Source organism: Gopherus flavomarginatus, chromosome 9 (assembly GCF_025201925.1).
Source record: "Gopherus flavomarginatus isolate rGopFla2 chromosome 9, rGopFla2.mat.asm, whole genome shotgun sequence".
Lineage (NCBI taxonomy): Eukaryota > Metazoa > Chordata > Testudines > Testudinidae > Gopherus > Gopherus flavomarginatus.
In genome coordinates this window covers 53,382,396-53,397,096 of record NC_066625.1, presented here as the reverse complement: position 1 = coordinate 53,397,096, position 14,701 = coordinate 53,382,396, and the positions used below count along the sequence as shown (strand labels likewise).

The 14,701-nt window shown below is 52.3% G+C and overlaps 1 protein-coding gene across 1 annotated transcript in view; it reads left to right on the top strand.

The window, feature by feature from the left end:
* The window catches only part of SEMA7A (semaphorin 7A (John Milton Hagen blood group)), a 47,607-nt gene extending 33,182 nt beyond the window's left edge, over positions 1-14,425 (top strand). The window contains exons 9-14 of the mRNA XM_050966795.1: positions 2,052-2,160; positions 3,560-3,758; positions 9,285-9,400; positions 10,083-10,234; positions 11,647-11,720; positions 13,262-14,425. Coding sequence (XP_050822752.1) covers positions 2,052-2,160; positions 3,560-3,758; positions 9,285-9,400; positions 10,083-10,234; positions 11,647-11,720; positions 13,262-13,626 — 1,015 coding nt within the window. The 3' untranslated portion in view covers positions 13,627-14,425. The remainder of the gene's footprint in view (positions 1-2,051; positions 2,161-3,559; positions 3,759-9,284; positions 9,401-10,082; positions 10,235-11,646; positions 11,721-13,261) is intronic.
* The last annotated feature ends 276 nt before the right edge of the window (positions 14,426-14,701 follow it).

Below are 14,701 nucleotides of genomic sequence, written 5' to 3'. Positions count from 1 at the left end.
ACCATCAGAGAAGGCAGCTTGTGGGCCCAACCCTGGGAGGTGCTGAGCACCTTCATCCCCATCAAGGCCCCAATGCCTTGCAGGATTGGGGCCCTGTGATGCGGTGTACCAGGCATTCACTGCTCCCTGTTGGCGACCCCAACACCTTGGTGCACTCCGCCTTCAAAAGGTGCTTTGCTGGGAGGGAAGAGCAGTGAGTTCGGACAGCTAGGGGCTGCCTAGAGAGGCCTCCTATGATCAGCTGCAGGCAGAACCAGAGAGAGATGATCCACTGGTGCCTAGAAGGGGTGGGAGCAGGCAAAGGCCAATCAGGGCCCAGCAAGCCAGATAAAAAGGGCTGGCTGCCCCTACTAGGGCCAGTTCTGAGTGAAGCGAGGACGGTCTCCATGTCTTAACCTAACCCAAGTAACTTGACCCACTCTGGGTCCTAACCTTGATAGTGTTTCCCTTCACTCCCTGTAGTATTTATGTTGTGGGCTATTTTGTTTTTCTGTAATCCTGAGGTGAGCCCTCTCAGTGAGATGCCTAGCCCTTGGGTGTCTGATGCTCCTTTCCATCCTGTCTGTTTCTCTTGCTTTCTCCCAGCATGAGTCAAGACTTTCAGGGGCACATCTTCCCAGGGGTACAGAGGTGAGGAGGCCAAGTGTCAGCTCTGTGACAAACTATTAGCTCCAGGGTTAACGTGCTCCTGTATGGCGCTTCCTCCATCAATCCCTGCTCAAGGAATCTTGCTTTGCACTCTCCCCCTGCTGTTTCTCATTATGGTGCTTAATGCTGCTGATTTGAGACCCCACTGAGATGTCCAGAACATTGGAGCAGAGATGGGAGGGCGAGGGGGCGAGAAAGAGAAAAGTATTATGGGGGTGGCTAAAGGCTCTTCTCAGAGATCAAGGTCCCACTGGGCTAGGTGCTGAGCAAACACTTCTTGAAAATCTGGTTTCTCTGTGAGATCCAGGAGAGTGACCCTGGCGATGCTTGTGTTTGCATGTCCTGAAATTGGCAGCACTCTCCCAATTTTTGAGCGCACAAGGCAATTAAAGCATTTATTTTCCAAACCTGCTGGTCCGTCAGGAGAGGCTGTTGTATTGACAGCAGTATCATTGGATGCTGAGGTAGCAGCATGCTGAGAAGATGCCAGTGGTATTGCATTTGCTGCCACATCACAATGTGATCCCATTGTGTAACGGAGTTGGCTGCCCCCCAAGTGCCCCTTCAGGGCTAGGGACACCTCTGCTGTGCCCTGTCCCTGTTTCCCTCTTCACCAGGGCTCCTTCAACAAACTCCTCAGTCTCTTTCAGTCACAACCCTTGCAAGGGCCTGGGTTTTTATTAAGCGTTTTTCAAACACAATCGTTCACCCAGGCTTAAGCTGGGCTCAGCCCCTCCTTCCTGAGGACATGTCCTGTCCTGGGGGACCATTGCAGGAGACCACCTTTCCTTGCAGCTTCACTCTGCAGTTCTCCCCCTGCAGGAGCCCTGACCTCCCTCCTCCTCAATGCAGACTCACTTGCTTTGTGCCGACTTCGCATGTGATCTTGCACAAGATACTTAGTTTCTCTGTACCTCAGTTTCCCAACTGTACAATGAAGATAAAGCACTGCCCTGCTTCCCAGGGGGGTTGTGAGGATAAATCCATTAAAGATGGTGAGGTTCCAGGAACGGGGCCATAGAAGTACCTAAGATAGACAATCTTCCCTTGGGGAAGAAAGAGACTTCAGCATCTCTGTATTAAGCACAGCCCTGGCACCCTCCCTGTTAATTTCAGTGGGAGTTTTGCCTGAGTCACATTTTCAGATTTAGGATGTCCTGGCTAGTATATCCTGGCCCATATGACTCCTATTCCACTGTCACATGACTTTGATCTGCTGCTTTATCCCTCCATTCTCATTGGCTGAGACATGTCTGGGATATAGTTAGAAGTGTCCCTATCGATGGTTATGTAATAAACGTTCCCGCTCCCTCCCCTCCCCCACTTGGGAGAAACAATGGCTAAGAATTTGAGCAGTAGCAGAATGGTGGCCAGGCCCTGATCCTCTGTTCCGTTGCTTGTAGGGGGTACTCTGCCGTTTGCATCTACACCATCGGTGACATTGACACTGTGTTCCGAACATCGAAACTCAAAGGCTACACTAAGGACATGCCCCACATCCGTCCTGGACAGGTGAGCGACAGCCAGCCTTCTGGGTGGGTGGTCTGATGCTTAAAGCCCCGGGAGGCGGAAGATCTGACTTGTATTCCCAACTTTTCCTTGGGCAAGTCCCCTCATCTCTCTGTGCCGCTCCTGCTTCTCCCCCTGTAAAATGGAGGTAACTGATGAGTTCTAGTCACATGGTGCCTGGGGTGCCAGTGTGGGCCCAGGAGCCCATGATGCTAGGTGCTGTACCAGGGGTACCAGAACAGGGAGGGCCAGGAGGCCATGCTCCCGCCCCCACTTTTAAAAGTAGGAGGGCTAGGCCCTCTCACTTCTGACTAAGGGCGAGCAACAGAAGGAGAAGGGGGCAGAGAGGAGTAAGCGGGAGGCAGGGCCTCTGGGGGGAGGGGCGGGGAAGAGGGGAAATGAGTAGTGAAGGGAAAGCACCTCAGGGGGGTGCTTGGATACCTGTGGGGCCCCCCACACTTTTAGGGTGCGTCCGCTGAGATGTCCCTGCCCCAACAAGTTTACAATCTAAATTCCTGGCCAGGTGACAGTGGCACATTTTAGTCCTTAACGTATGGGGGGGAGGAATAGTTCAGTGGTTTGAGCATTGGCCTGCTAAACCCAGGGTTGTGAGTTCAATCCTTGAGGGGGCCATTTAGGGAACTGGGGTAAAAATCTGGGGATTGGTCTTGCTTTGAGCAGGGGATTGGTGTAAGTGACCTCTTGAGGTCCCTTCCAACCCTGATATTCTGTGATATAACAGGGCTGGATAAGATTATGACCAATGCATGAGAAGATAGGGCTGATTGGCTCTCCTATGCCTCAGGCTGTTAGCATGTCCGCACAGGGGTCGGGGAGACACTGAGTGTGTGTGACTGACATCTCTGGAGCATTTGGGATTGCAGCCACTGCAGAAACCACGTTCCCTCTCCTCAGTTAGCTAATGCCTCCCTGGTGGGAACCAGGGACAACCTCTGAAATATGGGCTGCTTGTGCCTCTTGGAGACAAACCTTCCAGCCCAGCAGGTGGCATGGTGGTTTAAGCCCTTCCTGTGTCTGAGCTGTGCCGGGGGCCAAAATTTAGGCACCCCACCCTGAGCAGGCTGCAGTGCTGCCTAGAATTGCCTTAGCACTTTGTGCTATAGCCCCACTTCCTCCAGAGCCTGCCCCCCAGGCATGCACCAGGCATCAAGGGTGGCCTGTGGCTGCTTTATGCCACAGTTGTGCTGCGGGATTCTCCCCAGAGGCTTTTCTGCTGACACAGCAGAGCACAGGTGCCTGAGCACACCCCTGGTAACCAGCTTCCTTGTCCCGGGGCTCCCTTGGATGAGCCATCTCCCCTGCTAATTCCCCATGTCTTTGTGTCCCTGTGGATCTGGATGGCCCTGATAATGTGGTGGTGGTTTTTTTTCTCTTGGCTCAGTGCCCTTGGGACGGAAATCATACCCCTCCTGAGACTTTCAAAATAGCTGACCTCCACCCGGAGGTGGAGGAAAGAGTGCAGCCTGTTGCCCCAAGGAATAGACCCCTATTCCACAACAAGAATCGCTACCAGGAAATCGGGGTGCACCACATCCAGGCGAGAGACGGGCACACCTACAACGTCCTCTATTTGGTGACAGGTACTGACCATTTTTCTCCGCCTTTTACCCTCAGGACCCAGGCAGGGCAGCCCCTTCTGGAGCACTGGACTGGAGCTAATCCATGGCCATCTAGGGACTCTATATTTGTCCCTGCACTACACCCCATGGCCACTGGGAAATTTCCAGTAACTGCAGGAATAGAACGCATAGCAGTTTGCTCCTAAAGCATTAAGGAGAATCTCTGAGCTGTTAGCAGTATAGGGCATTGACACACAGGTAAACAGTTCCGATTCCATCTACAGGGTGGAATCGGTATGGGTGTACACACATACACATCCCTACCTCTAGGCTGTTCTTTACAGCACACCCTGATATAGAAGGCCCTGAGCTGGAAGCATCTGTATTTCATAGTTTGTCGTGACTAAGTGCAGCGCCTTGGGTTTTACTTGTTGAAACATGGCCCTTTACTAAATAGCAATCACATGCCACGTGCTCAGCCGGTGTAAAGGGATGTAGCTCCATTTGATTCCTTCCATCATTGGCTTCAGTGGAACTAGACTCACTTTATACCAGCTGAAGATCAGGCCCTAGTGGAGCCTCTTTCCGTGATTAGCACAGGCTGGAAAAGGGGTGTGTGTGTGAGAGTGAGTGATCTATTTAATACCCACTGCTCTGGTGCTCTGTGGTAGCTGTAACATTGCTTTGTGGTAGGTGCTGACTTGTCAAAGGGCAGCCAGGGCTGAGCCCCGGTTCCTCTAGACTTGGCAGTTCAGAGCCCCGGTACTTCTGGGCTTGCCACATCAGCTATGAAAGTTTAGAAAAAAAAAATTGCTTGAGCCCCGGCACCTCTTTCATTACAAATGAAGCACTGCAAATGCCCATCTTCTGGTTCTGGGGAAGCTGGCAGTGGGTGGCAGGCATAGACCCTTCCTGCTGCTTATTGTTTGGGGCTTTCGGTACAGAGCTAGGGTTGGGCAGCCTGGCATAGGGTGACCTAAGAACCTTTTCCCCAAGCAAAGGCCCAGATCCAAACCCTCTCCCATCCCCCGCCCTTTGAATACTGGGGCTGTGCAAAGGTGACTATACCGAGGTGCAGCAGCTCAGAATACCCATCTCCTCTGTGTGTGTGTATCCATGTCCATGTCCTCCAAGTGCTGGCCTGCCTTCCCCCCACTGAGCCACTTCTGAGCTCCTGCCCTCTTGCTGTCACAATCTGGTCTGCTTCCTCCCTGGGGACAGGGCATGGCAGAGGGGAGAGGTGGGCACTTCCCAGAGGCCAGTGGGGGGAGGAGCGGAGGTTCCCAGCAGGGAAGGTGGGCTAGGCAAGGCTGTCTCCCTGCCCTGCCCTGCCCACCAGCAGAGCATCCACCCGCAGGGCTGATTGGGAACTTTTTTTTTCTGTCAAAACCCGCCAATGCTTCCAAATGGAAAATGTTTGCGAAACAGGGTTGGTTTTGATGAATCTCCCCTTTGACTAATCTTTGGGGGAAGAAAAAAAACTTTCACAAGTGTTGAGATGTTTCATTTTGACGTTTGCGATACCAAAACCCCATTCACCCATTTCCTGTGGTCCTGTTTGATTTAGAAGTTTAAGCTTAGTGGAGCAAAAAAAAAAAAAGGTTTAAGGCCAAGGTTGACATGGGCTCAATGTTGGTTTTGGTTTGCAAATGTTTTTGAGATTTCAACTTTTTGTCCCTCTCCTGAGATGGGGAAAAATGTTCAAAGCCTTGAAAATACTGGAGGGATGAGAAAACGGTTTTCCACGCAGCTCAGTTTAGTGGCTTCCAACCACTTTCCAGTCGGGAGGATGTAAAACACGTCTAGATTCATCAGAATCTCAAGGGTTGAGAAAAGTCTCAGGACACAGAACATGAGCTTTGGCTTCCTAACTCTGAAACATATGGCCATTTCTATGAACACTCGTATCCCCGTATTTCCCTCTCGTGCTTTCCGTTCCCTCAGGATTTCCATAGAAACCTCTAGCCAGCACTCACTCCCTCTCCCCAGTTTCCACCTGCTGTTCTATCATTTGAGCACCATGGGAACTTTCCAGCCACAAAAAACCACCCCAAACCCTTTGAAAAGTTATTGGTTGGTGGTTTAGTTTCACTTTGTAAGTGCCCTGATCAGATGCACGTTGGCAGACGTGGCTGGATCTTTGCTCACCACAGACCCGACTTTCTGATCTAGCCAGTGCCCTGAGCTGAATGCAGAGAACTATGTCTGACTCCAGAGTCCTCCCAGTTCCCTATTAGAGGGGTTTGCTGCAAACTGTTGTACTTGATAGATCAGTGCCCAGCAGGATAGGAAGGATGGTGCCTAGCTACTTTTGAAATCTGGGCCTTAGTGTCTCTGTGCCTCGGTTACCCATCTGTACAGTGGGGATGATAGCAGATCCCTGCCTCATGGGGTGCTGTGAGGATAATACATAAAGGAATGTGAGTCATTCAGATACTTGTGCGGCCCCCAATATCACAGTACCGAAACTAGGTGAATAGATAGAATGTCTGATTCTGCATCATCATGCGCTCAGGACTGAGCTGTCTCCTCCCCATGCTTCCAGTATCACTGCTTCTCCTGAATCCTCTCTGCATCATTGCCTGCTCTTGCTAGTCTTAATGCTTGGGGTTTTCTTTAAAGCCCCAGCTCCTGGAGTCCAGTGATCATTGTTTTAAAAAGAAAAGCTGAAATGCACATGTAAAGTTTCTAGCCCTCCTGATTGCAGAGAAGAGCTCGAAAGGGGACCCAGCAGCAGAAGGCCCATTGAAGAACCCACAGTTTTGTCTGTTTATTTTCGGGGCTCCCCTGACTCTTGATTTTAAATGGTGGTGTTGGCAGTGCCTTTGTGCTATCTGCCCCAACCCCTCTGTCCCTGCCTAGAAGCATCAATGGGCTCGGGCATGAGGACAAGAGACAGAAGCAGGGCTGGAAGATCACTAGCTTTGGAGGTGGCGCTCCCTTCCCAGCACCCCTCCCCAATTGCACAGTGACCCCATAGAGCCTGGTATTCCTCCCTCTGACAACAGTGCCCTCCCAGGCGGACTGGTTGCTGGCAGCGTTTGTGAGCCCTGCCAGGCCCCACTGCAGCACTGTCAGGCCATGGCTACACTGGAGAGTTGCAGCGCTGGTGGTGGGTTTACAGCGCTGTAACTTACTCACCATCCACACTTGCAAGGCACATACAGCGCTGCATCTCCCTGGCTGCAGTGCTGGCTGTACTCCTGCTCTGCCTGCGGTATAAGGATTGCAGCGCTGGTGATGCAGCGCTGCTCCGCAAGAGTGGCCACCAAAAGCGCTGTAATTGGCCTCCGAGGTATTCGGAGGTATCCCAGAATGCCTTCTCAGCCACTCTGCTGTTTTGTTGTGAACTCCGGGCTCCCGGAGCTGCTTATCTAAGGGCATGGCTATACTGGAGAGTTGCAGCGCTGGTGATGGGGTTACAACGCTGCAACTGACTCTGTGTCCACACTTGCAAAGCACGACCAGCTCTGCAACTCCCTGGTTGCAGTGCTGGCTGTACACCTGGTTTGCTTGGGGTGTAGTGATTCCAGCGCTGGTGATGCAGCGCTGGTCATCAAGTGTAGCCACCAAAAGCGCTGTTATTGGCCTCCAGGGTATTACGAGGTATCCCAGAATTCCTGTCCACAACAAACCAGAAGAATGGCTGAACTCCGATCTCCCCGTAGCTACTTAGCTAAAAAACAAACACAACTGCTCATTGCTCCAGCGAGCGAGCGGAGGCAGGGCTATTGCTTTGGAATGTTCACAGCTGTTTGCTTGAGGAGAGAGAGGAGGGGTAGTATTGAGCAGCTGCTTATATAGTCTAAAGACTATTTAGGAGTGCATAATTTGCATTTAGTGAATAAGAGACAGGTGGGGGAAAGGTCAAAACTTTTAAAATGATTGAAGGTAGGCACTGTGTATCTTCCAGTCCTTAGAACTTGCAAGTCAGGGAGCTGAGAACAGTGTCAGCTCCAAATATCCACTCTCTCTCTCTCTCTCTCTCTCTCTCTCTCTCTCTCTCTCTCTCCCTCCCACGCTCCCTGTCACACTCCACCCCACCCCCCTCTTTTGAAAAGCACGTTGCAATCACTTGCACACTGGGATAGCTGCGCACAATGCACCACTCCCAACAGTGCTGCAAATGCTGCAAATGTGGCCACACTGCAGCGCTGGTAGCTGTCAGTGTGGCCACACTGCAGCGCTTTCCCTACACAGCTGTACGAACACAGCTGTAACTCCCAGCGCTGCACATCTCCAAGTGTAGCCATACCCTAAAAAACAAATAGCTCGTTTGCTCGAGCAGAGGCAGGCAGGGGGATTCCTTTGGAATGTTAGTGTTTGTTTGAGGAGAGAAGCAACACGGCGGGCGGGGGAGGGGAGAGTCCGTTTTGAAGCAGCTGCTTATCTGGTCTGAAGGCTATTTGCATTTAGTGAATAAGAGAGGGCTGGGGGAAGGGATCGAAACTTTTAAAATGATTGAAGGTTGGTGCTGTGTATCTTCCAGTCCTTAGAACTTGCAAGGCGGGGAGCTGGCACAGTGTCAGCTCCAAAAATCCACTCTCTATGTCTCCCCCACACTCCCTGTCACACTCTACCCCACCCCCCTCTTTTGAAAAGCACATTGCAGCCACTTGAACGCTGGGATAGCTGCCCATAATGCACCACTCCCAACAGAGCTGCAAATGTGGCCACACTGCAGCGCTGGTAGCTGTCAGTGTGGCCACACTGCAGCGCTTTCCCTACACAGCTGTACTAAGACAGCTGTAACTCCCAGCGCTGTACAGCTGTAAATGTAGCCATACCCTCAGTTTCAGTGGGCTGTACTCTCCAGGGTCATGCAGGTGCTGTAGTGGCAGGATCCGAGGGCATGCAACTCTCCGGCCACCTGCGACGTTGAACAGGGAGGTCTGCATCCACGCAGAAAAGGACAGGAGGGTGTGTACTCCTCCTTTTCCCCCCAGTATGATGTGATTCATGAGCAGGAGGAAGAGAGGCCAGACTTGTGGTCTAGTCACATTCCTCGAGATGGAGAAAGATCTGGGTTGGGTTTATTTTCCTTTCCGTGGTGTTACAGGGACAGTCACACCTTCCTGCTCTTAGCAGCAGGGCCTCCTCTCCCAGTCTGGCTCCCCGTTGCCACGTCTCACAGCTCCCAGGGGCTGCAGGGTATGGAGCTGAGCACACTCAGTGACAGGACCAGCCTTTGTTGGCCCTATTCCCGATGGTGCTTTTGCCCTGCCGAGCCCTTTCCGAAAAGGCCGCCATTGTTTTGCCATCTGTAGCAGCAGCGGTCAGGGCCCTGGAATCAGCCCCTTGCGGGAAGCTCCAGTGGGCTGCTGGTTCCTGTGACTAATTCATGCCAAACTTCGCAAAGAGGGCATTGTCTTCCCATGCAGCCTGAGGCGCTGCAGAAAAGGGCAGGTTCTGCTTTTAGACCCAGGGCCATTGATCTTCACCCTGCTTTTTCTCTCCCCCACTCCCTGCGTAGCCCTGGCACCATCCTCCTATTTTTCCAAGTCTCCCTGCTTTGTGGGCTGACCTGTGTTCTCCTGTCCCTTGCAGACAAAGGGTATATCCACAAAATGGTGGAGATGCCACATGGCGTCCTGAACGTCCTAGAGATCCAGCCCTTCCAACAGCCAGCTCCCATCCTGGCCATGACCCTGGATCATAGAAGGGTGAGTTCCTTCCTCTGTTGCTCTGCATTGGCCTCCTCCCATCCCCCCACAGCGGAGAGGAGATCTCTGGGAGGCTGCAGTCCACTTGCAGTGATACAAGCAGCAGAATCTGGGCACCAGACTTGGAAACAGCCTGGTTTTCCTATCAGGGCTTGGTTGTCTGTATCTTGAAGCTGCCACCAGCTTCCCATAGGACTGAAGGACATTTCTCGAAGTCAGGGGTTCTCAGGCTTTTTTTGTTGGGACCCCTGCTGACAACTCCCCTCCCTCCCCCCCCCCCCCACAGAATTGACAACACACTCCCATACCATACCACCATTCCTTCTGCGCTGCTGCTGGTGGCGGCGCTGCCTTCCAAGCTGGGTGTTAATCCCAGGGCCCAGTTTCCAAATCCCAACCTGGGTAGCTGCAATTTCAGCTTCCTCTTGCAGTTCTGGTGGGATGTTACGTTCTTCTTCACTTCCCTGCTTGTTGCGTAGCATCGCCGTGCTGTCTGCTGTTCCACCCCAGAGATGGCTGCATTGCAATGGTAGTGCTCCTTGGTTGTGCACATATTAGCCCACTGAGAGCTTTGAGAGCCTTTGGAATGAAGAGTATTCTGTGACTAGAAGGGGTTTGGGAAGGCGCCTGGTGTGAGGAACTGCTGCTGCAGTAATAGCTCTGCCTTGTTTTCCCCATGCAGGCAAAGCTCTATGTGAGCTCGCCGACCGAGGTGGTCCAGGTGCCCATGGACATGTGCGAAGTGTATCACGGGAGCTGCGAGAGCTGCGTCATGGCAAAGGATCCTTATTGCGGATGGGCAGATGGGAAATGTGTCTCCGTTAAAACTAACCTGTACGTCTCCCTTTGCTCACTGTTTTATTGCTTGTTTCTGGTGTCAGTGCTGGTGACAATAATCACACCTTGACCCTGAACACCCCCTTGCTTTGCCCAGCACAGGCATTAAGCCTATCCAGACTGCAATCACCTGGTAGGATTGCCGCTCAAACAGCCAACCTCGAATTACAATCCAGCTAGCTTGGGTCCCAGAACAGCAAGGCTGCAGCAGTGCAAGCTTGAGCTCTGGCTTGCTCCACGAGGAGCTCCCCAGGGTACTGGGTGGGTTTGGACAGGCTATGAGAGAGCTCGCCCTGCTGCAGCTTCCCTGCTCTGGATTAATGCTAGCTTGGGTGTATCTGCATGAGCTGCAATCACACCCTGTGACTGCAGCATGGAAGCTGACCTAGCCATGCTAGCTTTTCCTCTGGAAAGCACTCTATCCATTGGCCACGATCCTGGCTAATCCTGAGCCTAGATGGAGCTTTCACTCCTTGTTTTAAATGCACCCACTTCTGGGGTGGAATGCAGCAGTGCCCAGCAATGAGAACGGGATAATACCTACCTACCTCTGCGTCAGCCTGTGAGACCCGTGTTCACATGGGCCCAGACCCTCCACCGACATAAAACAATATAGCAATATCTAAGTTAATGGAGCTGCACCAACTGACCCCAGCTCATGCTCTGGGCCATTGCTCCACAAGCAGTTGAGATCCTTGTGTACATGGAGAGCACTTACCTGCCCAGGTGTTACTGGGTGTAGTTTCTCCCATGGAAGAGTGCAAGGGGAGTGGAAAAGTATCACAGCCTGATCTGTTGAGATCTACCAATGCAAACAGAACTAAGTATTACTAATGGCTTTACCCAGGCTGGCACCTGGCTCTCCAACATGGTTATAACCTGCTTTACCTGTCCTCGCAGACAAGAAGGTGATTTAGTCACAGTCCTGTGTACACAGTGGAGTCAGCATGGCCTAGCAGCCACAGCACTGGATTGAGACTTTGGAAACAAGGGTTCTATTCCTGGCTCTGCCTCTGGCTTGTGGGGTGACCTGGGACAAGTCACTTCCCTGCTCTACCTCAGTTTCCCCATCTGCAGAATGGGGATAATGATCCTGATCTCCATTGATAAAGCATTTTGAGATCTACTGATAAAATGCACTAGATAAGAGCCAGGGATTAGTGTTGTTTTTGTAATGTAGACAGGCCCTAAAAGACTGGTGCAGAGTGAATGTGTGTGGAGGAGATTACTGGGCATGGTACAATGTCTCTCTCTCCCTTCACCCAGTCACTTGGTGGGCCAGGAAGGAATAGGACCAACTCTGATCCCCAGGAGAGAAATCTTCAAAGGCCAGGAAAGAAATCCAATATAAACAACTTAGTGACCCTTATTTCTCTGTTAATGGTTGTTCCAATTTCCCTTCTATTCAGGACAATGCTACAGAATGTGACCCTGGAGTCCTCACTGGAAATATGTCCCCGTTCGGTCTTCAAACAGCAGGAAGGTACTTTTAACGATCAGCGCTGCTCTTTGATTTCTAGAGCCACTTGCTCTTGGGAAAAGTCGGGCAGTTGGGGCACGGGTAGGGTAGGTAATTAATGTCTTAGGAAAAGGTTTCTAATGCACTCTTTTACCTCCCTTGGGAGGATTGTACCTTGTAGGATCTGCCTTCACTGCAGAGTTGACTCAGGCTCTTTCCTGGGTGTTGCCCCAACCTCCCTCCCATCCACATGCAAAACCCTCTTTCTGGGTTTAGCAGTGCTTTGCACCCAGGCTAGCTGGCTCGGCAGGGGGTGCAGGCTAGTGCTTGGGTGCTGCTTTCACTGGCGTTGGTAACCTGCCCGCTTTGCAGCGAGGATGCACCTGCGAGTTGGTAGTTCTTCACTGCCTTCCCCACATCCACCTTGTGCCCAGCAAGACAGACTCCCACAACTCACGGGGAAGAATCAGAGAGGCTTAGCTCACTGCAATGCTAGGAATCCTGGAATGGACCCCAGAAGTCCTAGCAACCCATGGGGGAGCACAGCACCAGTGAGGATGCATTAACATGGGCAAGGCTTTGCAGTGGCTGCTCACATCTGGTGTTAGGTTAACCCAGGAGTACTGATTCCCGCCCCCCGCCCGGCTAACATTGGAGTGAAGACAGACCCTTAGTGGCTAAGAGTAAGCGCTGTTATGCGCAAACTGCTCTCCCCTCTGTGGGAAGGGAGCTGAAGCTACTAAGCAGCTAGTACCTGTAGTCAGGTGAGAAGGACTGAATCTCTCACTCCTGTTATGTGCAGGGTTGTGTTAATACCGCTTTGTAGTTAAATAAGTAATGGATTCAAAGCCCCTAGCATTTCATGGCACGAAGCACAGTGCCAAGTGAGGCCACTCAACTTCCTCAGGACTAGAGCTCAGCTCCTCCTGTTCTGAAAGCACGGGCCCTTGCCACTTGAACTAGAAAATCGCTATTAGCAGTATAGAATCTATGACACACAGGTCTGATGCACTCCTGCCCAGGAAAGTGGGGCACAGCCAAACTAACCACTATAAAATACCTGAAGTCAAAGGAAGCTGGAGTCAGACCACCCTATGTACAGCCCCCACCATCCATAGTAACCCTTCATCCCGCTGTTCTCAGCAATGGTTCCTCACAGCTGCTGTAAACCCAGGTTCCACATTCCCTTCCTGCGTGCATGTCTCCTGCTCCACTGATAGCGATGGGAACTCTGCAGGCACCCAACTGGCCCTGACTTATTTCAGGGGGATGCTGGGGTTGGACAGAGGGGGGTCTTTTTCTCCTCTAAAATCTGCCTGGGTGTGGTCTGGGGCCTTTTAAAAAGGCAAGAGGGGGCCTCCAAACACTGGCCTTGCAAAGCCCCTTGAAGTCCATGGAATGTTCCCCTCAGATCAGTCTTGTGTATTCAGGTTGGGTGGACATGCAGAATAGGTGGGTGGGCTGAGACCTTCTTTCCCCCCTCCCCTCATGAGTAAGGGGGAAATGTTGGTTTCATGTTGGACCATGTTTTGGGGACAACCATCTCTTTTCCCTTCTCTTGCCAGTGGACAGCCCGGAGAGCTACCGGAACGTCACTGTGGCGCTCTTCTCCCGCTACTTCCTGCACTGCCCCACCGAATCCCACGCTGCCACCTACATGTGGCACCACAATGGCAGCCGCATCCAGAACTGCAGCTCCACCCACAGGCCCTGCATCCACTTCATCAAGAACATGACCCACGACCACTACGGGCGTTACACCTGCATCTCAGAGGAGAACGGCTTCTCCCAAACCCTCGTGAAGGAATGGCTGCTGAAGCAGCCTGCGCCCTCCCAGACTTTGATGCAGAGAAGCCAGGCTGTGGCCACCTCCCCCTCCTTCTGGTTGGGCTTCCTGCAGATGATAGCTCTTGCCCGGCTGTTCCAGTGAAAGGAGTGGGCCATGACTCACCATTCGGACTACTGTTGATCTTCTTCAGCTTCTTACCAGCACTTGAGCAAGGAAGGGATTGCCCCATCCCAGTGGCTGCTCTCTGGACATTCATCTCTGTGCACCTTGGCCCCCTCTCAGCTTCGTAAGTGGCATCCCTTCCACTTGAAGCAGACCGATTCCATCCCCCACATGTCCGTGCCCATCGATTCCATCATGGCAGCTTCATGCCAGATTGTGTTTTAGGGACACTGAATGGAGAGGATGAAATCAGCCCAGATCCCTCTCCTGATTCCATGCAGCACAGGAGCTGAGGCCACCAAAGAGATGGGGCAGGATGAGACTGAAGCTAATGCCACCAAAGAGTAACATGGGGCTGATTTGGAATGGGGGTGGAATAGGGGTGGAGTTGGGGCAGGGCTGGGAGCAGAGCAGGGTTGAGCACCCACCAGCGCCAGAAGGCATCAGCGCCTATGGACAGCAGCGGCCTGTGAGGCAGGGAGAGTGCAACTAAGCAGGGACAAGATTCAGTCGGGCTGCACCAGAGGGGATGAGTCAGGAGAGGTGCACACATACAGAGGATGAGCTGTATTTATTCATGCAGTTGTCCTGGGTGCCCGTAGACTCTGGGCATGTGGTGAGGATCAAGGCTGAGGGGATCCCGGAACCGCACATCTTGATGGCTTGTTGGTCTTGTCTAATATTCTTGTTGTTCCATTTTTGGAAACCGTTATCTAGTCCACTCCCAACCTGCCCAGGCAAGTCTCCTGGCTTGTCTCCAGCAGATTCCTCTCCTCTTTAAGGGTATAGCTACACACTGCCATCAGACACCGGCCGCTGGCTGGTGCCAGCTGACTACCGCTTGCGGGGCTTGGGCTAAGGGGCTGTTTGTTTGTGGTGTAGACCTTGAGATCTTTGACTGTCCCCCTTCGCAGGATCCTGGAGCCCAGGCTCCATCCAGAGCCCAAATATCTACACCACAGTTACTCTAAAGCACTATGGAACTCCAGGGTGCTGGAGTATTGCTCACCAAAAAAGGAGACGTTTCTCTGACCCCTCCCAGGAGTGTGGGAGA